This window comes from Aethina tumida, chromosome 2 (assembly GCF_024364675.1).
Source record: "Aethina tumida isolate Nest 87 chromosome 2, icAetTumi1.1, whole genome shotgun sequence".
NCBI classification, from domain to species: Eukaryota; Metazoa; Arthropoda; class Insecta; order Coleoptera; family Nitidulidae; genus Aethina; species Aethina tumida.
Window position 1 is genome coordinate 35,799,292 of NC_065436.1, and position 22,676 is coordinate 35,821,967.

The 22,676-nt window shown below is 29.9% G+C and overlaps 4 protein-coding genes across 4 annotated transcripts in view; 3 read left to right on the top strand and 1 right to left on the bottom strand.

Annotated features, from left to right (window-relative positions):
• The first annotated feature begins 25 nt into the window (after window positions 1-25).
• LOC109595722 (small integral membrane protein 4) lies at window positions 26-649 on the top strand. The gene is made up of 2 exons (XM_020011135.2): window positions 26-288; window positions 341-649. The coding sequence occupies exons 1-2, from the start codon at window positions 135-137 to the stop codon at window positions 406-408; spliced, it is 222 nt and encodes a 73-aa protein (XP_019866694.1). The 5' UTR covers window positions 26-134; the 3' UTR covers window positions 409-649.
• Window positions 411-649, top strand: LOC109595723 (protein brawnin). The gene has a single exon (XM_020011136.2). It carries the CDS (start codon window positions 411-413, stop codon window positions 567-569), a length of 159 nt encoding a protein of 52 aa, XP_019866695.1. The 3' UTR covers window positions 570-649.
• Window positions 587-4,677, bottom strand: LOC109595720 (protein HIRA homolog). The gene is made up of 13 exons (XM_020011134.2): window positions 4,491-4,677; window positions 4,254-4,430; window positions 3,426-3,739; window positions 3,086-3,373; window positions 2,413-3,029; window positions 2,211-2,339; window positions 1,978-2,152; window positions 1,743-1,842; window positions 1,425-1,688; window positions 1,273-1,369; window positions 970-1,217; window positions 817-917; window positions 587-756 (listed from the first exon to the last, which is right to left on the bottom strand). Exons 1-13 carry the CDS (start codon window positions 4,525-4,527, stop codon window positions 646-648), a joined length of 2,658 nt encoding a protein of 885 aa, XP_019866693.1. The 5' UTR covers window positions 4,528-4,677; the 3' UTR covers window positions 587-645.
• A 3,647-nt stretch (window positions 4,678-8,324) lies between these two features.
• The window catches only part of LOC109595737 (low-density lipoprotein receptor-related protein 2), a 113,478-nt gene continuing 99,126 nt past the window's right edge, over window positions 8,325-22,676 (top strand). The window contains exon 1 of the mRNA XM_049962723.1: window positions 8,325-8,689. Within this exon, the coding sequence (XP_049818680.1) occupies window positions 8,560-8,689 (130 nt within the window). The 5' untranslated portion in view covers window positions 8,325-8,559. The remainder of the gene's footprint in view (window positions 8,690-22,676) is intronic.

The window sequence follows — 22,676 nt, forward strand, 5'->3', positions numbered from 1 at the left end:
ATTACATAATTCAACTTTGATAATACCAAAACATATGATAAAAAGTGAGGTTAATTCGTTATACAATTTAATTTCTTGCAAAGTTCAACAATTATAAATGTCATAAATTGACCATTTATCAAAAAATAGTTCTAATGAAGTTTTATAGTTCAAGATTGAGAAGTTTTTTGGACAGTTGGCCTGGTAAAAAACAATTAAGGGAGTATAGATTTCTCCCTTTATTTTTCCTTCTTGGAGCTACTTTAGAATTTTCAATGATAAACTGGAGAGTTGGGGAAACAAACTTTTGTAAGTATACAGACAGTTATATTTTTCAATTCACTATTTTGTTCTCTTACAGATAACACATATAAGAAAAGACAAGCTAAAACCATTGTAGAACAACAATTATTAGAAAACAAGACGTAAAAATGCCAGCAGGAGTATCTTGGAGTAGATATCTAAAATTTTTTTGTGCTGCGTTTTTGTCTATGGCTGCAGGATCTCAGGCTGTACATTTATACTATCGCCCTTTAGAAGACATTGATAAATATGTAGAAAAAGAACTGAAATCACATGGGAAAGGATAATATAATGTACAAAATAGTCATCTTATAAAATATATTAATGTAAAATAAATAAATTACACACAAATACAAAAGGAAATTAATCTAGTAGTTTAAGTTGTTCACTATATTCCTTGTAAAGTCTTTGCCATGGCAGTTTTGTTTTTATTATTTCCAAAATTTCCGTTAAAAGATTTTTTTTATTCAGTCCCTAAAAAAATTATTAAAGATTAATATAGCTACATTAATATTTACACTGTCAATAACATACCAAGACTCTATCACCATCACTATCCAATTTTCGTTTTTTACTTGAAGAGTGTGTTGGTCCCATAAGATCATCTAAAATCGTACGTAATCGACATTCGGGCCCTAAAACAAATTCCTGAATAAAACTCAGTCCTTAATCATAAGAAACAATTACCTTTGTCTAACAAATGATTAACAGCGGCAAAGAGCCAATGGCGATACTCTGAACTAGATTGTAACACAATGGTGGCAGTGATTTGAGTTTCCAAAAAGCTGAGCGATACGCCTGGGGGCAACGAATCGTTTATTCTGTAAGAGGGCATTGCTCGTTGCAGTGAGGCTAGTGGTAAATTTGACTGGACACCTCTGGTCATCGCTCCACCAGTCGCGCTTATCGGATCCAGTGGATTTGATAAGAGGACCCTAAAATAGTTTTAGCATTAATTAAAGTACGGCCAAAAGTTTAAATGAATATTACCAAGTGTGTAAATCCGTACAAAATGAATACACCTTTCCGTCACTCAAAGTAATAACGGGTTTGTTGTGACTATTTAAACTGCATCCACAAATTGTCGCTGAAAGTAATAAATTGTTAAACTAATGAACATTAACTTTTACACTGACTTTTACCTTTGGGTGTTAGCAAACTTCTAACCGATATCCGATTTAGAATGCTCTTACAGTTTGACAAGTCCCACATGTGCATAAGGCCCGTCTTCGTAAGAATTAAACAATAATTGGTTTGAGATAAGCTAATTGATGAAACCATGTCTTCAACCAACAAAGGCGGGAGCATTCTTGAACCATTTTGCAGATTGTAACAATTTATTGAGAGATCTTCGCAACACGCTATCAACCTTGTCTGATTGGCAGCTATACATCTTATTGTACTACCTGTAAAAATCAACATTCACGTTTGTGGCTTTGATTTTTTTCAACGGTTTTTACCTAAGTATGTTTCCCATAATGGTTGTTTTTCGTCCGATTTTTTATAGACTTCTATTCTTGTCAGAAAGCCAGTATGTGTTTTGATGCATTTGTTTGTAACCTGTAAAATATCAATTCGTTTATTATTTATATAATAATGTTTGTGTTATGATTTTTTATGTATGTTATTAAAACAAATTTTATGATAACCTGTACATTTTAAAATTATTTACTTCGAATATATAAAAAATCTTACTTGTATTTTTAATACGCCAACGTCTTTTGTGGCAGTTGTGCCTGGTGGCATTTTTAAAGGATCCAATATACTAATAAGTTTAACAATAGGTTCATCACCAGGCACTTCAGAACACATCAGTTGTGTTATCTGAGGTGCTGGTGCGTTCATCGCGACTTTTTGCACGTCCTTGCGACTAAAAACATTTTATTACAACCAAAAAATCAATAATTGGTTAATATGCTAGTACTTACAAGTTTGTGTCCATCTTTAGACGTGGTTTAACTTGTTCTTTAACTGTTTCAATTACGATTTGACTCTTCACCGGCGACGACTTGCTGAAAGCGTTGCTGTCGTTGCTGAACGTAACATCACCGTCACTGCTGCAATAATAATAAATGATTAAATTAAAAATTATAGAAGATATCAGCTTTATTCATCACACCACAAACTTACTTGGCGGCGGGAGGAACTGAGGTCGAGTTATTCGGCACAGAGGTCAAGAACATGGGTGTGATCCTCCTCTTTCCAGAAGGCAGCCTAGTCTCAACTTGTTTGTTGACAGGCACCAGCACGCTTTGATTAACCTGCGGTGTCTCAAAGGTTGTGTTGTGGCTTATATTCAAATTCGTCTCGGGTATTTCCGGCTGTGGCTTTGCCGCATTCTTCTCGTTGATCTCCTCCATCGCACTCAAAAGTTCGGGATTTTCAGCGATTTGAGTGCCGACGAAACTAAGATTCCAGTTGCGTTGCAACGATTTATGGTACATTTTTTCGTACAAAACGTTCTTTTCATCCATGGTTAAGGGCATGCCCAGCTCGTCGTGGCTGAAAACTATGCAGGCGACCGTTCCATCCCACGAACAGGCGAGTAAAAAGAGCCCGTTACTGCTCCATGATATGTCCAGGACGCTGTCGTCGAACAAGTCTTTTATAACCACCAGTGGTCGTTTTAAGGAGGTTAGCCACACGCTTATCGACCTGTCTCTGGAACCTATGGCGCAGCAGCAGTACTGCTGCGTTTTGGGGCTGCCTTTAGCTATTTTCTTCTTTAGAATATTCGAATTGAACCTCTGAAAACATAAGATAATGTAGTCTCTCAACAATAGTGATGAAATTGAGATCTTACAACACACGTGACGGCTTTTCGGTGTCCCACAAAATCTTTGTCTTGTCGCCATCCTTCGCGTTCGATGATTTGAGCAGTCGGTCCTCCGCCGTTCATCGCGTGTGCAGACACTAAATATTGGCCGTCCGGAGACCAGGACAATCGAAGTACGTGAGTCGTCGCTGAACACTCGACAAATGGATCAGTCACTAACTCCTCCTGCACCCAGTCGGACGTGCGCCAAATCCTTAACGTTTTATCATCAGATTGGCTAGCTAGGTATTTTCCAACTGGATCCCAAGTTACACCCTGGATTGAATTATAATAATTAAATGGAAAAAATAGTGATTTTAATTATTACCTTAACCATTCCTGTGTGGCTTTTGAGCACAGCAACTTTTTCAGGAAACTTGTGGGCGTTCCATATAATGACGCTGTTATCCACGCTGCTCGATGCGAGCCAACCGTCGTGGGGTGCCCATGCTAAATCAAGTACATCACCGTTGTGCGAATTGAGAGTGTGCACACATTTCCATGTTTCCACATTGACTTGTCTGCTGCCAAAAACTGATGAACTGCCTTCGTTCGTTAGCCGCCAGATCATCACCAGTTTGTCGTCGCCCCCTGAGGCCAACAAATGACCTGAGTTGCTCCATCTCACCACATTTACGCATGCTACAAATTATTTCTTACATCAAAATATGAATGTAAACAAAATAAATAATTTAAAACTATTTGTAATTTCAAATTTATATTTGGAAACAGAACATAACTTTTTTGTTTTCAATGACTTGTGTCTTTACTCTAGTTTACGTGAGTAAATATTAATTTTTCCATAGAAATAATCAGTTCGAAAGTGTTATTATAAAACTATAGACACAAATCAGGGACACATTTGACATAAGCATTAACATTTTTAGATTATATGGATAATTGTATATTAGATTATATAGATTAGTTCTTTAAACATTGGTTCTGAAATTTGTCAAATTCTGTAATCTAGTATAATAATTAAGAAGTTCAATTGATAATAAATGTTTAATTGGAGTGCACAAAATAAGGTTATGATTTACTTATTTGTGACAAGATGTCACAAGAATTTTCTTATAATTTTCCAGTGGTTATGAATCCTTGAATATTACAAGAATGAAATTCTCCAAGAGAAGTTGTTTCATATTTCTTTGTGTACCTAAATGATTATCCATTTGACACAGCATTTTGTGTACTTGTGCATTCTCTTCTTCCCGCCCATCAATCACAGGATTCAAGTTCCAAATAACAATTTTACCACCGGATACACCTTGGCCACCAGTGGCGAATCTACCACCTTGAGGATGAATATCGACCGAGAATATGGGTTTACTGTCTAAAATTAAAGATAAGATGTTAATAAACCAGTGAAAATAAACATAAAAGTGATTATTACCTCCATGATTCACCCAGAGGGGTTTCAAAAATATCATTTTGGATCCAAATTATGACACAGTTAATACTTTACACAAGAGAACTTTACACCATGTTAAAGGACGGTTTTATTATGCTTTTATTTGCGTTTGCAATTGGTAGATTTTTAAAATAACGAACTTAAAGCATCGAAGTTTTATTGTTTTTTATTTTTTGGGGTTAAGACGGTAAGATTGTAAATAATTATTCTATATTTCTACTATACCGATACTGGTTTGAAAATGAATAGTTTACTTTAGGGTGTTCATCGTCAGTACAACATATGGTTAATAGATGTCGCCGCAATGAACTGAGGGATTTTTTAAAAATAATTTATTAAAATTATTTTTGTATTATATAATGTATTATTAAAAATATAATAATAATAATATTAATATATTTGCATACTTGATAAATTAAATAAGTGTATTTTAAGGAAGTTACTTCTTGAAATGCTGAGTTCCTTTAATTGTTTAATTATTTCCTGTTAAACAGGAAGTCATGAATAAGTCTCTCAAAAATGGATGATTAAACACAATTATTTATTTGACAAACACTATTATTTACTTACCCTTTCTTTATAATCACGTTTTAAATATATAAGGTTTTATTATATAAATTAAATTATCTTATAAAAATGATCAAATCACTTTTAATTTTTTCCAAGCAGATTTTATTTTAAATAATGCTGTTAAAAAGTTTAAAAGACAAAATTCCAGGAACTAATCAAAACATGCTGACGCAACCCTTATCAGGAACAAATCGCATTATTTGCATAATGCCAGTTGACCACCTCCGTTGTATAATAGTTTCAGTCCCCGTCAAAAGTCAAAGACCTATGCCACAAGTTCACACGACCGTACCAGTTTCACTATTTATCCTCAGCAACCCACTATTTAAAGCTAGGTCAGTAATTATTCGTGGTTTCAGGCGAGAGACTAGAACCAATTTGTGTCTTGCATAGTTCACCGGTACAATGATGAAATTGTATCAGAAGTTCTTTGTTATCTCCTGTTTAAGTTACGTTGAACTACGAAGGATAAACTATAACTTAATCTGTTTATATTTAACATGAATTATTCGGTTATTAAATTAAAAATATAAAGATGATTGATAGTCCTTTTTTCTGCAAGACACTCCTCAATTAATTGTAAGATAATTCAAGTTCCCATATTATAATTATTCTACGTATCACAATGGTAAAAGTCAATTTCTATAGAAAATGCGTGGGTGACAGACATTAAAGGCAGGTCGTTGCGACCTTTTGTATGATGGAATGTGAATAACATTACACGTTAAACATAAAATTTGCATTGTCTCCTTCTCTGCACCGCGATATATTATCACTGCTCCGTTCATGCCTTGATTTTAGTCAAGGAAAATAATAACATTTAAATAATTCATAAAAAAACGATTAAATTATTCAAAATATAAATACGTGACCGCGTTGTTAATTGGAACCGTCCGACAACAAAAACAAAATCAAAGGACACAAGTATTCCCCATACGACCAGAAACTTCCCCGTGATTGTCAGACCGCAAGTGAAGACAGAGGGACGACCGGGGTCGGCGTCGACGAAGAATCCTAATCGCACAGGTGTATTATTTACAGAGTGTCGAGTGGGGAAGTGGCCGAGGAGTGTAGCTGGTACGGCATGGCACCAACTCGAACGACTTGCGAAGGACACCGTTACCGGCATCGCCGGTTGCTGCTCAACCGAGGCCCCCCTCACGCACGTTGGACAATCTCACGCTTTTTCCCAACTTGTGGGAAGATCGCCTTTTCCTCGCCATTGTTTTTTACAAACATAAAATGGTTTTTGATGGGTTTTCCTTCGAAGGAAATTCCACGGAAGTCCACAAGCATCCTTCACTGCAATGAAGCGTTGAATACAAATAAAAAATGAAGAAGCATCTTTAGTAATTTGTATTTATTTAATAAATTTGCTTAAACTAGGTGAAAACCAAGTAAAACTTTCGCCATCTTTAAAATAGACGGTACTTCTTAGTACCCATTCCCCTTACGCCATTAAAATGTTGGAAAACCGCATATTTTAAAACATTAAAAAAATAATTTGACATTTTTATGACCATTAAATATTATTATTATTCTAAAATATCCGTGTAATAAACACGGTGATAAACCGACGTCAGTTTAAGATGTTAATACTCCAAACAAACAATCAGTCTTTATTTTCCACACTATAAATTTTAAAAACGTCCGCGTTCGCATCTCGATAGGTTTTTACTTATTTAAGATCACTCGATAACACCTAACAAAATAAAAAACCGAACCCAATCAATTGAAACGGATCAAATAAATAGTCCTGAAGCTTAATGATTCTCATTTTGAACGTTGGTCAAGGTTAAAAAATACCGAACAGTACTGGGTACTAAAAAATTTATTGGCCGGATTTTAAAATTTTAAGCGAAACGCTTTCACCTTTGCAAAAACGAATTTTGTCACTTGTTTTAATGAATATGGATTATTGGATGAATTATTCAGCGTGGATCAATATTCATTTTTTTGGTTGCACGATAATATACAAGTGGCCAAAACTGAATTTCAATAATTCGATGTCCGGAATTGTATTAGCAAAATCTGATTTTAGTAAATTTTGAACGACGAGTATCGAATATTATCGGAGCTCTTTTATTTCGAAATAATGGCGGAAAATTGTGAGCCGGATGCTCTTTACTTCACGCTACACGGAATCGACATTTAATACAAAAAAACATGCGAATTAAAATTCTAATATAACGATTTTTTGCTATTTTAATGCAGATGTATAAAACGTTTCTGGTTGTAGTTAGCCACTTTTTTTAAATTAAATAAATAACCTCAGCAAATATTTTCAAGTGGTCTGTGTTTTTTAATTGTTTATGTACTTTTATATTGGGTTATTTTTAACCCACTAAACAATTTCCTAAGCAAAAAATAATTAAACAAACACGAGAAGTTATTGTTACAGGTGTTGCTTCCAGTCAGAGCTAAAAGCGAATTGTTGATTTTACATCTCCTTCACTAATTGAGCCCGAAAACTATTAAACTAGTAATTTAATATTACAAAGTAAATGTTCCCCACTTGTGCTAATTAAACCGTATAATGTTACATTTTCAACGGTACGCGACATTGAATCGACGAACGAAATTACACTATTGCTATAAAAAATTCCATCCACGTGAGCAAATCAAACAAATTCCGATTGACAATTATGCACTACCGTACAGAGGTCAACCTCACGATCCCTGTGAACAAAAGCCATCAGACGCAAGACCATTACATTACCTGGCTGTAATGCGACTTTTATTATTATAAAATGACTTGTGCTAATTGCATCAAAGCAAGATAATTTCTGGGAATCGAGAGATTTTCATGGTTTATTGATCAGAGATAGAATCACTTTGTTAATTAGCACCTAGAACTTAATGCTGGATTCTGAACGAATTAAGTTTGACAGCTGTCTAGACTTGTCATTACACGTGAAGTGATTGATCAGTTTAATAAACCATAAAATTGATTGTTCCACTGTTGTCCCAATTGTTGCGTTAACCTTGAAAGATGTTACTCGCGGAGGAACCGTGAAGAGCAGCCGGAAAATTCGGGAACAACCCATTGACACCTAGTGAGACAATAAATTCGTCGATTAGTCAGTTGATGGGTTGTTGGCGTTGTACGTACGGAATAGATTAGGCGACGTGTCAGCCTCTACCTGGAGGTAGAGAGCAAGCGCCACGTTTCCAGCCCGGCCGCTCGTCGGAGAGTGTTTCGGTCTTGGTTCTGAACTTTAGTCCGTGAGCGAGCGCGAAGCAGGTGGTTGCTGACAACAGCCCAAACGTAGAGCATCGCGATCCACGCAGACACGCTGACCGAAAGATCCCACAACATAGCTGACGTTCAATCCATCCCCCTCGTCTCTTTTGCGGACGATGGTCAGCTGCTGAACCGGACCTCATATGGATTCGTACCGAGATTAGACTCGATTTGTTTTCTGTTATGGTTTTAGTGTATTTGTTTTAATATTATTTCATTCGCATTCGGCTCCGTTGCATGTGTGGTGTTTTGTGTAAAATGAAGTGGTTCGGGGGCAACCCCAGCATACTCGGCTATGTTTCCCTCGTCTATCTGACCTACTGGACTATTGCACTTGTCACGGCGGATTCCCGGATCGAACCAACAGGTAAATTTTTTTGAACAGTGGCGTTACCCGATTTCTAAACCTCTGGTGCCCATTGTGGTTTTTTATTTCGAACTGCGTTTAGGAATGTTTGGAAAGAATTGTTCATTAGCAAGTTACTTTAATTATGTCTTATCAACTGTCTGAATAAATATATGCTAATTTTAAAGCAAAACTAAGATACACATTACTAAAATTCTGTACATTTGTACTGTGAATTGGTTGGAAACTTCAACAGCAACAGAATAGTGTGAATTCAAGTAAGTAAATGAAGTGCCAGACTTGGAGACTTTGGTAAATACTTCAAAACAACTTTGATTAATTTGGAGTTTCTCTTAAATGTCAAAAATGGGTTGTTTCACTAAAATCCACGGTTAAACAATTTTATGATTAATTACCTGTGTTCTAACTAATGATCTACTTTTCATCAAGTTTACATTCAATTTTACCAACGACTGAGTTAACATACAACTTTTATTAATATCTGTATGAATAAATCAATGTTCAATTAATTCAGAAGAGTAATTTTCTAAAAGAAAGTGAAGATATTGTAGCAAATGTTGATATTGAATCAATTTCCTCATTTGTAACAAAAGTTTAAATTACACAATGAAATTGATAATTAAAAGTTATATAAGTAAAACTAGTTAGCAATTCTGAAAAAAAAAAGAATTTTTTACTTAATTTTAGATCTGAATAAAATACTTCTTTAAAAATTAATATTTCTTAAATGTCATGACATAATTAATATTAATTTATTATAGGCAACTTTTAATCAATCAACTCGAAACAAAAGTAGAAAGTGAGAATAAAATAATTATGCAATTTTAATATTATACAATTTTGAAAAATATTATGTTAAAAATAGTTTTTCCATTTTTGTAAAATTATTTTTTTAACATTTTAGCTGTTTAAGTTTAATAAAACATTTTATTTTTTGTATTTTTATATTGTTACTAGGATAATTAATAAAATTTTAACTTTTTTTAGATTAGACTTAGATTTAGATATATAAAAAAATTTATATATTTTAGGATTCAGTTTTCATGAGTATTGTTTACTGTATTCTTATGTTATTTTTTATAATATTACAAAATTTCCTGTAAAATATTTTTTTATTCCTGAAAATTATTTTGAAATTTTAGGATATTAGATTATCAAAAATGATACCAAAAATTTTATCAGATTCTTTTTTAATTTTTTATTATATTTTTGAAAAATATTATGTTCAAAAAAGATTTTCCATTTTTATAAAATTATTTTTTTAAATATTTAAGTTGTTAAAGTTTTATGAAACATTTCATTTTTTGTCAAAAATGTTTAATTTTTAAACTATTAAATATATTTTTATATTGTTACTAGGATAATTAATAAAATTTTGATTTTTAGATTAGACTTAGATTTAGATATATAAAAAATTTTATATTTCTTAGGATTCAGTTTTCAGGAGTATTTTTTACTGTATTCTTATGTTATTTTTCATAATATTACAAAATTTTCTGAAAATTATTTTGAAATTTTAGGATTCTTTTAATATTTTATTATATTTTAAAACTTTTCTCAAATGTTAGACTTGTAAAACATATTGTCTCCTAAAAATGAAATGTGAGTGAGTAACTTCCTTTTCATCGCTATCGATTTCAAACTAATTTCGAAAGGAAGTCGTAGAAATGCCAACAAAAGAGGAAACACTTGTCGGGGTTGCGCCCTTATTTATTTTACATTCGTGTCGCTTTTCCGGACGGGTGGAAAACCTCATCGTCGTCATTATTCATGCGGCTGACCAGATAGGTAAACATGCTGGTCAGTGATTCTCATGATACAAATAAAAACGCAATCCACTTATTCTCCTATTACAGCCGCTTCAAAAACAAGTTAACCGAGATAAAGTCGAAGAAATGTGAATATATTACAGTCGGGTTATTAACCTTGTTGCGAAGTCGAAAGAATTTCCAAGGCAGAGTTAAAAAACCACAGACGTCACGAAAACTTTTCATCGCCGAAGAACACTGAAGAATCTCTGGCTTTGCTGCGCCACAATGGACCTTTTTTTTCGTTTAAACTTTCACGTGTCGCCGTGTTTTATTAAATGAAAAGTTGTAATGTGGTGTACAGGTAAAACGGACTGAAACGAGTGTGGATCTCTCGAGTTTTTATCTTTGTGTTCCTCCAGTTCCAGTTAGCTTTCGGCTCACACATCCAGGCCACAACAACAATAAATCACACGGAAATATTCTTTTATTTCTCGAATTCGTGTGTTTTATAAATTAACCGAACACAAAATTTAAAACACATCCTCTATAAAATTTATTCGTTTTATTTACAATAACACATTAGACCAATTTATTTTTATAAACGGCGCAATTTTCATTTAATAAATTTAATTCGAACCGTTGATTATTTATTGGGGCGATTGAAATTTATTTAATTGTGTTTGAATTTAATTTGGTTGCTAATAAAAAATACATATCCGACAATAATTTGACCCCGCGTTCGAACGGTTCTGCTGATCGTGTGCAAATCAAATTTGCTTAGCCTCCAATACATAAAATTATGCAAATTAATTAAATTTATTATTATTATTTGTGTTTAATAAAATTCATAATTCGTATATTTTATCGCTACTGCTAATTATTTTATATACATTTTTCAGATTTGTTGATGCAAGTTAATGAATCCATTAAAATTTAATTAATGATTTCGTAAAGTTGTTAAGTAAATTAAAAATATAAAATTTATGAAATGTTGTGGGTTTGTTCAACTTCCAAACACAACAGTTTAAATTCAACAGTTTTGTATAAAATTAAGAAAATTGTGAGACTTCGTAAACAGTTTTGTATATATAAATTAATATTCGTAAGTATATAAACACATTTCTGTAAAATTAAGACACTTCTTAAACCATTATGTATAAAATTATATATTTTAAACAGTTCTGTAGGTACATTCTTTTTTTCTAAATTAAGACAATTGTAAAATTTACAATTTACTTTTTTTTAATTTCTGAAAAGTTATGTATAAAATTAAAACTTTATTATAAAACTAATATACTTTCGAGACTTTCTAAAGAGTTAAATTAAACTTGTGTGACCTTCTAAACAGTTCTCTACAAATTTTGGTACTTTTTAAAAAAATTGGTTTACTTTGTATCAAAATTAAGAGACTTCTTGAGCAATTCTGTTTAAATTAAGACAATTTCTGTGTTAAATTATGACACATGTGATGCTTTATAAAGAGCCCTGTATAAATTACGACACCTCCTGATAGTTTTGTATAAAACTAAAACTTTGTGAGACTTCTTGGACAGTTTTGTATAAAATAAAAATTGTTGTGAGACTTCTTTGTAAATAGTTAAGACAGAGTAAAAACTTTCTTAATAGTTCTTTAGAAAATTAAGAAAGTTAGATTCTTGTAATTTAAAACAATATCGCTTTAGATATATTGTTTATTTTCCTTGATTTTTTATACTGTAGTCAATTTTCTATAGACATTCAAATTAAATGACTAAATATTCTCCAGATTGTGATTTTAAAAATGTAGTGGTAGCTAAAATTTACGTTTCAATTTTGCCAATTTCCGAAATTGGACGGCGATGATAGCATCAAAATATTAAGCTGACAGTCGTAAAAGACGTGTCTAATATGATCAACTGAAGAGCAGTAACATATTCGTAAAACCGACTCGTAAAAACACGGCATAATTTCCGTTCGTCCATGAATTTATATACGGGTTTTATAGACGCTCATTAAAGTGTGTGTTCGTTTTATCACAAGCCGATGGTGCTTTTCAGAATTATGTCGAGTTGTTTGCCGCGTAACGGTGCATTTTATGTAGGCTAGTCGAGTCGGAGGTGTATGAAAGTGTCGATTAAGATATCTTTTACTGCACACTACTTATTTATCATTCTATCGTGTCTTCCAAAGACTAGCAAAGAAAAAATTAAGTTTGATCTTCGACCCACAATTTTATGTCCACAATAAATTAACTCAATCGTTGTTGTTTTTTTCTGGTGTCCATTTTACCATATATCCTAAGATTAATACAGATGTCACTTGATTTTTTTTCAAACATTTCTTACAGTTTTAAATTAGTACTGCAATGGAACTTCCTCAACAGTTCTATATAAATTAAGACACTTTCTAAACTGTTTTGTATAAAATTAAGACAATTGTGAGATTTTTTGAATAGTTTTTGTATAAAATTAAGACTGATATGAGATTTGAACAATTTTTTACAAAATTAAGATATATTCGAAACTTCGGTATAATATTAAGATAATTTAAGACTTTTTAAACATTTCCGTAAAAAATTAAGAAAGTCGTGAAATTTTTTGATCAGTTTTTGTATAAAATTAAGACTGTTATAAGACTTCTTGAATAATATTTTACAAAATTAAGATACTTTCGAGACTTCTTAAACAACTCTATGTAAAATTAAGATACTTGTAAGACTTCCTAAACACTTTTGTATAATATTAAGATATTTTAAGATTTTTTAAACATTTCTGTAAAAAATTAAGAAAATTATGAGATTTCTTGAATAGTTTTTGTATAAAATTAAGACTGTTAAGAGACCTCTTGAATAATTTTTTACAACTTGTGAAATTTCTTGAACCGTTTTTGTATAAAATTAAGACTGCTGTAAGACTTCTTGAATAATATTTTACAAAATTAAACTACTTTCGAGACTTCTTAAACAACTCTATGTAAAATTATGATACTTGTGAGACTTCCTAAGCACTTTAGTATAACATTAATATAATTAAAAACTTTTGAAACATTTCTGTAAAAAATTAAGAAAGTTATGAGAAGTTTTATATAAAATTAAGTCTGTTATAAGACTTTTTGAATATTTTTTTTCCAAAATTAAGATACTTTCGAGACTTCCTAAACACTTCAGCATGATATTAAGATAATTTGAAACTTATTAAACAGTTCTGTAAAAAATTAAGAAAGTTGTAAGGTTTTCCAAACAGTTCTGTATAAAATAAATAGTTTTTATAAATACTTTTATATAAAATTAAGAGAGTTGTATAATTTTTCAAACAATTTTGTATAAAATTGAAACAGCAGTAATAAACATTAAGACAGTTGTGAGAGTTCTTAAATAGTTCTGTATAAAATTAAGACAGTTTTGAAATAGTATTTTGTCAAAATTTAGTCACCTGTGAAACTTCGTTAGTTATTTGAAATACAATCGAAACATTCCCAATTAATTCCATTAATTTTACACGATATTTTTTGCAATCAATCATTGATCATAAAATTAGCGAACAGCTGTGTTGATTTTTCACTTTCACTGCGAAATTTTTCGAACCGACAGATGGAAAATATCCCCGTGCCAAGAAACTCTTAATCGTCCCATCGTTTCGAGGACACAATGATTAAAAAAGAATTGCTCATTTGCATAATAGATCTCATCGAATCAATCAAGTTCTGCAACAATGTGATTACATTGTTTCCATTTTTTTCTCGCCAATAAAAATTGGCGTTATTGAAACGGTTCGGGACTCGTGTTTTTGCGACCGTGGGATACGTCGACGTCGCCAACGTAATCCGTAAGTTCGGAAATTAATCTCCTTAATGCCGTCTAGACATGACCTACGTCTTGCATTCAGTAATTACAGGTCTTGGGAGACTAAACACATATACATAATTAATTGCGAATTTAAACTTACTTCTGTACGTTCCAGACATCCTCATTGGGATTTACGTTTAATTAGTTCTTGCACGACTTAATCATTATTAGAAGACGTTATGCTTTCATGTGAACTTAAAAATTATTTAGCTTTTTGCTTAAATCGGTAAGTAGTTGGACGTAGCAATGTGAAAAGGCACTAATTTATTGCGAAAACTGTTCCACAATATTCTAATCGAGTTAATGTCGAAATCGCATAAGTGCAAAGGTTGAAAGCCCGGATGGCAAAAGTCTCCCAGAATTGAATTATAAAGTTACGTAATTAATTGTGGGTTTTCGTTGTGTGTAATTGCCGGACCGCATTTCGTTTCCGGCATCGAATATTTTAAATATAACAATAATAAAAGTTTTCTAGAAGTTGGTTACTTTCCAACCGGTCGAGGATAATGTTATGTTGATGCTGTAACCTTGACACTTGGTATACTATGATTTTTCAAAACCTGTTCCTTGTTGCTCTCAGAAATTTATTACACCTAAATAAAAATAAATTATTGTTTAATTGTACCTTTCCAGGTATTATGTCTTCTAATGAATTTTATAATGGAAAAGTATTGAACAGTTTATACAAACACATTATGTAATATTATAATTGACTTGCGGATGGGAGATAATGTAATTCATAAGCTTTTAATAAATTCAATTGTTCCTCTTAAACAATTTACATGTAAAAAAATGCGAGGGTTATCATTAAAGTTTCGTGGTTGCATCCAGGGTCAATGGAGTCAGAAAAAATGCATTTAGCATAATTAACTATTTTAACCACATCTCGCCTTGAGTTCAGTTCCGTTTTGATAGGTAATTAAATGCGCAAATCCGAAAAGTCAAACCAAAGTCGAATTTTGTGTACTTTAAAATTTCGTTTAAACAAACTGACGAACCCGTTTATTTTGTTGTGACGCGGAATGTTTTATAAAAACAAATACTTCAATCAAATTAAATTTTACTTATTTATACACAAAATAAAAACTTGTAATAAAATAAATTAACTTGTAGATATATAAATTGAGTAATAGCAGTAAGTTTTCGCGTCACAATTCCGTTTGGCCTTTGGTAATTTTGCTCTGGTGGTATTTCAATACAACCTTTATTTGCTAAAAGTACAATCCGACTAACTTAATTAAAACAACTTTGTATTATAAACCGAGGCATTTCATTAACTGTATCGTCACGTTTGAAAATTATTATTGTTCCACAGAGAATGCGGAACAACTTTGTTTTTGTTTAAAGACAAGGAATCATCAATAGCATCCATAAAATCTAATAAAATTCCATTGTTTACAATTATTTTATTCGTGTTTTAATTATTCTAAATATGAGTTCTAAATCTTGCAATAACAATTTGTAAATATGCATAGAATGACTAAAGTAATTGCTAAATAACGTGCAATATATATAATTGCTAAAATTCTGAATAATTTAATTTCTTTAAATCTAGTTTGTAGAATGTAGTCTCTAAACTCCAAAAAATCTATAGAATCTGTAAAATCTGAAAAATTTGTTGAATCTATAAAATCTATAAAATCTATAAAATCTATAAAATCTATAAAATCTATAAAATCTATAAAATCTATAAAATCTATAAAATCTATAAAATCTATAAAATCTATAAAATCTATAAAATCTATAAAATCTATAAAATCTATAAAATCTATAAAATCTATAAAATCTATAAAATCTATAAAATCTATAAAATCTATAAAATCTATAAAATCTATAAAATCTATAAAATCTATAAAATCTATAAAATCTATAAAATCTATAAAATCTATAAAATCTATAAAATCTATAAAATCTATAAAATCTATAAAATCTATAAAATCTATAAAATCTATAAAATCTATAAAATCTATAAAATCTATAAAATCTATAAAATCTATAAAATCTATAAAATCTATAAAATCTATAAAATCTATAAAATCTATAAAATCTATAAAATCTATAAAATCTATAAATCTATAAAACCTATAAAACCTATAAAACCTATAAAACCTATAAAACCTATAAAACCTATAAAATCAATAAAATCTATAAAAAGAATCTATAGAATCTAAAGCATCTATATTAAATAACTTTTTTAACATTAATTAATTTAAATTAAACATTTTTTTTTATTCTAAATTAAATTTATTTATTAATTTTAATTAAATAGTTTTTCCTTCTTTGAATATTAAATTTAATGAAATTATTTTATTTTAATTTAAATCAATTTAGATTATATAAATTATTATTTTTTTTTTTCATTTTAACATTAAAATGGTATATTGTTTTATTTCGAGACTATTCGCTAGCCATTCCATAACCCATTATGCTCTTCAAAGAAAATTTGAACAAATTTGGCAGGGTGTAGTCTTGCATTATCTTATCTATATTTGTTTACATTAGAATGTATAGGATCTATAGAATCTATAGAATCTTTAGAATCTTTAGAATCTATAGAATCTGTAGAAACTATAGAATCTGTAGAATCTATAGAATCTACAGAATCTACAGAATCTATAGAATCTATAGAATCTATAAAATCTATAGAATGTATAGAATCTATAGAATCGATAAAATCTATAAAATATTTTAAATTAAATAATATTTTTAATATCAATTTAAATTAAACATTTTTTTTATTTTAAATTAAATATATTAATTAATTTAAATTGTTCTTTGAATATTAAATTTTATTTTAATCTAACTCAATTTAAATTGAATAATTTATTGTTTTTTTTATGGATTTTTATGGATTTATCTTCCAAATTTCTTATGCATTGCCCTAGAATGTCCCAAAAATGTTCTACGAAATTCATTTCGAGATTATTCACTGGCCATTCCATAATCCAAAAAAATATGGTGCTCAAAGAAAATCTGAACAACTCTGGCAGTGTTTGGTCTAGCATTATCTTGTTATTATTTGTTTAGATTAGATATTTTACAGATTTGTTTGAATTTCATAAATATTTTTCCAAATTTTATACGTATTAAAAAATATTTTAACATTATTTAGATATTTCAAATTCTTATTAGTCTTATTAGTCCTTTTATTTTACTAGTTTTTCGATAAAATCTTTTTTGTATGTTCTTTTAAATATTGACCTCACTATTTCTGAACATACAATGCTGTTCGAAATAGAACCTAGAAAATCACAGTTTCAGAAATTCACCGATTACAAGATAATTCAATTAACATACGACCGAGATTCGCTGCCGCTTCAGACGAGAAGTTCAACGACCAGTCTTGTATCAAAACCGCGATACGTAAATTCAGTCGCGGCTAATTAATTTCCAGAATTGTGTTGACGTTCTGTATGCAAATTCCTGAGGCTGGATGTTATGCGAAAATATGACGAACCCCATTGGGAGTATTCGAGAGGTATACAAATGCATTAAAGTCGAACCTTCTGCGAGTGGAAAAGTTTCAAATTGCCAGAGATGATTTTATAATAACACTATGTCTTCACAAACAATACAAGAATGGCGCACGAAGCCGTAATTTAATTAAATCACAGCTAATAAAGTTAGTTACGGAAACTCCAGTGATTCGTCTCGTCCCCCAAAAACACGGCAATCAATGTTTAATTAAACGCAAACTGAGGGGGTTGAAATTTGCATACCGGGTTGCGTTACTTAAATCCGATATAAGTAACAGTCGTGGCTGCGTTTTGAGTTATTAGTACTGGCGGTGTGTGGTTGAAATCGAATAAAACTTTATACCGAGTCGTTTCGTTTCTTCGCCGAATCTGCGAATCGTCGCCTCAATTATATCGCTTTGTGTGGGATGAATAATAAGCGGTTTTTGTCGCGAAATCTCCACCACCGATTGCGGCCCGTTTTTGTTCGCCGACAAGAAACACACCGGCACCGGCACTGCGACCAGGTAGTTCGCGCAACTACTTTCGGGGGTGGTGATTTATCAGTCGCACAAAGGCCCTACGGTTTTTGGTCCCAGCTTCCAGTTAAATTATTGGCCTCCAAGAAACTTCGCACATGTTTAGAATAATTATGACATTAATAGAATAACTGTAGACATTAAACCTTGCATTTTTAGATTTTACAGATGACATTGATGATACCACGTCCTCAAACAAAAGTAAAGTTGTTCCGCATATTGGGTGCAACAAAGATAATTTTTAAACTTGACGTCACACTTAATGGAATGACGCAGTTTATAGTACAATGTTTAAACAGCATTTTTCAATTTTGCATAGTCCGATTAAATATTTTTGATGAGTTTGATAATTTATTTTAATTATGTTATTTATATTATTATTTAATTTTAAAACCACGAAATTAAGTAATTTTATAAATTTTTTAAATTTGATTGTATATATCTCTATTTATAACATCTATGAAATCTATGAAATATATGAAATCTATGAAATCTATGAAATCTATGAAATCTATGAAATCTATGAAATATATGAAATCTATGAAATCTATGAAATCTATGAAATCTATGAAATCTATGAAATCTATGAAATCTATGAAATCTATGAAATCTATGAAATCTGTGAAATCTATGAAATAACTCATGTAATTAATGAAATTTATGTAATCTATGAAATTATGAAATCTATGAAATATTTTAAATCTATGGAATCTATGACATCTATGAAATCTATGAAATCATTTATCATAATCATATAAATTCTATATATTCTATGCGTGTATATATTTGTCCAAATTCTCTAAAATTTGTAAATTCTGTATGTTTTATTAATTCTTTAAATTTTATAAATTCTGTAAATTCTTTAAAATATGTTACTTCCATAAATTCTGTAAATTTTTGAACATTCTGTAAATTCTGTCTATTCTGTAGTTTCTGTAAATTCGATAAATTTTGTAAATTCTGTAAATTTTGTATATTTTGTACATTTTCTAAATTTTATAACTTTTGTTAATTTTTTAAATTCCGTAAATTTCTTAATTTCTATAAATTCTGTATATTTTATTAATTCTTTAAATTTTATAAATTCTGTGAATTCTATGTAAATTCTGTAAATTTTGTAAATTCTGTAAATTTTGTAAATTCTGTAAATTCTGTAAATTCTGTAAATTCTGTAAATTCTGTAAATTCTGTAAATTCTGTAAATTCTGTAAATTTTGTAAATTCTGTAAGTTATGTAAGTTCTGTAAATTCGGTATATTCTATAGATTCTGTAAATTTGGTAAATTCTGTGCATTCCGTACATTCTTTAAGTTCTCTAAAATTTGTAAATTGTGTATATTTTATTAATTCTTTAAATTTTATAAATTCTGTAAATTCTTTAAAATATGTTACTTTTATAAATTCTGTATATTTTATTAATTCTTTAAATTTTATAAATTCTGTAAATTCTATAAATTGGGTTAGGTTAGGTTTGTAAAATAAAATTCTAAATGTAAAATTTGTAAATTCTGTAAATTTTTATACATGCTATAAATTCTGTACATTTCGTACATTCTCTAAATTCTTTAAATTTTATTACTTAAATTCCGTAAATTATATAAATTCTATATATTTTGTAAATTTTATTAATTACATAAATTCTATAAAACCTATATTTCCACTAATTTCATAAATTCTATAAATGCTGTATATTTTAAAAATTCTGTGTATTTTGTAAATTCTTTAATTTATGTAAATTCTATATATTTTGTAAATACCGTAAATTATCCTGTAAGTTCTATAAATTCCACATATTCTCTAAAATCTGGCTTTAATTAAAAAAGTTCACATAATCAACAAGAGCATGAAAAGAAGATATAAATAACATAATAAAAATAAATTCATGAACTCAAACAAGAGTGTTTGTTCGGACAACCCCGCGAAATTAAAAAAAAAACGCAGTTTAAAATCATGTTTCGGGTTAATTGCGTTTTTTTATTAGATTGAAAGAGGGTCGAAATGAAAAAGTTAATTAAAAATCTTTTCGATGTGGATTAAACAATTTATTCTGGGTGCGACGTGTGGTTCATAAAAACCCACGTCGCGTTTAGTTTTTTCAACGGTAAACCGTAATTTATGCAGATTACAATTTGTTTTTGATTTAGTTGTGAGTGCGTGAAAATTCGGGATTATCAATATTTTCCAAGTGAACGTCGTTTCGGGCCCCGGTTCAGTCGGTATCGATCGAGACAAATTGTGAGATGCGCCCGGTCAAACAAACAAGGCTCGTTTAAATTAATAAAAAACCCCCATAGACAACGTGATGAATGCCACATTGTACATTGTACTACGTCCGTCGACGGCTAACCTAAATGGTGAACGGTGAAAAGATCTAGACGCCCGTAATGACACAAAAATAATTGGTGCGCATTATCCACTTAAACGTGATTTACTATACGAAATAAAATTGTCACCGCTCTTATTTAATTATTCAGTTAACTAATTGAATCACATTACGATTTAACAAGCTAAATTAATACGTCGAATTCAGCTCCGTAGCCCGAATTTATTTGTATTAATGTCATTTTTGCTGTTGCAGGTAAGATTTTACTAAAACGTAAGACAAAACGTACGTTGTAAGTATGTCAGGATATTTATTTACATTCGAGACGCAGCGTGGCATTTTAAAAACAATATTCGTGCGCACCAAGATTATGGAATCGTGACTCCCAAAGTGGGCATAGAAATCTTGTGCCTTTTTTCATAAATTAATTCCGTGTGTGTTTCAAATCGAACACAACCAAAAGCAATCTCACACAACTGTAAAAACCTTTGTTGCCACGAAAAGTTTAATGTCATAATTGTTAACATAATTATGTTCAAAAAATGGTTCGTGTGGAGAAAATTTGCAGCAGTTTCAAGTGGAGTAATGAAAGTTGGCAAAAGGTTAGATATTGAAACGAGCTGGTAACCTTTAGTGCGTGCAGAACGGATGAGTTTGGTCACGGTGTGAGTTGGTATAATTGCGAAAAAGCCGCTCCCCAATTTTGTAGATGCTTACAGAGTTCGTCGCTTAGCCCACGTTCAAATCACCGGCGATACATCGAAAATTTAGGCCAAAAAGTGATCATTTTTGTATTTAACTAACTCGAGTTGTTACTAAGAAAATTTATAAAATTGAAGCGTTAATAAAATATAAGAAAGTGCATATATTTAAATATATTATATGAAATATAAAAATTCAAATGGTTTCTTGGTTAATAGATAAATAATGTGGTAGAATTTGTAGAATTTGTGAAATTTTTTGTTCCAAGAAATCACAATGCAAATAATTGAAAATTTATATATTTATTGACTATTATTATTCATTTGTACAATATAATTGCTAATTAAAAACGTTTTTTTTATTACAAATAATTAAATATTTATTCATTAATTTCTTTTTAACTTAATATAAATAAATTTATAATCACTTTTAGAATGATTTCTATCTATTTTTTACATTTAATTATTATTAAAATGTAAAAGCTCAAATATTTTGTAGACTTTAAAATATTTATTATTTTTTAATATTTTATGCATGTGAAAGAATTTATTAATATTTTTTATGGATTTTATTATTCTTAATATACTTTTTCATATTAAATCATTTTTAGAATGACTTTTATCTACTTTATTATATGTAATTTTTGTTTTCTAAAATATGCAAAAATATACTAAAATGAGTTGTTGAGAGTAGTTGGTACATGTCTAATCATAAGAAAAATGTAAATACAATTTGATTTTCTAATGTTTCTCCTGAAGAAAATACAATTCCTCAAATTTATATTTCATATTTTTTTTTCTCTTATTGCAGTAATCTGTGGTGTTTAAATTTGGTAATACACAATTATAATGTAATAAACTTTTTCCATATAGTGGTATAGATCCTCCGGAGTCTCCCCTTTTTCTCGTCCTATTTTCTACGTCATTGAATTTTTTAAACTATTAAAGTTGTTATATTTTTTCACAATTTGAAATAAAAAAGCTACTCTTGATTAATTTTGAATTTCACACCCATTTTCTATATATCCTTAATTTAATGTTTTCTTTAATTTTCTTAAAATATACCAAATTACACGATATATACACGATTGGACGAAAGATTATGGAAATTGAAAAAAAAAAAATAATTATGGAAATTAAAATTTTGGGCCTGAGGGGCTGTTGTATTAACCTCAGGAGAAATTATAAAAAAAATTTATTTAAATTTTTTACATTATTATTATTAACTACTCTAAAATTTTGTCCACTTATTTTAGACACACCTTAAATATTATATTTTATGTTAAATTAATGTAATATTAAATATAAACTTTTAATTCATACTTTATTTATATATTTATTACTAAAGTAAATTCAATTTTATTTATAATGAGAAAAAAAAAATACTTACGTATT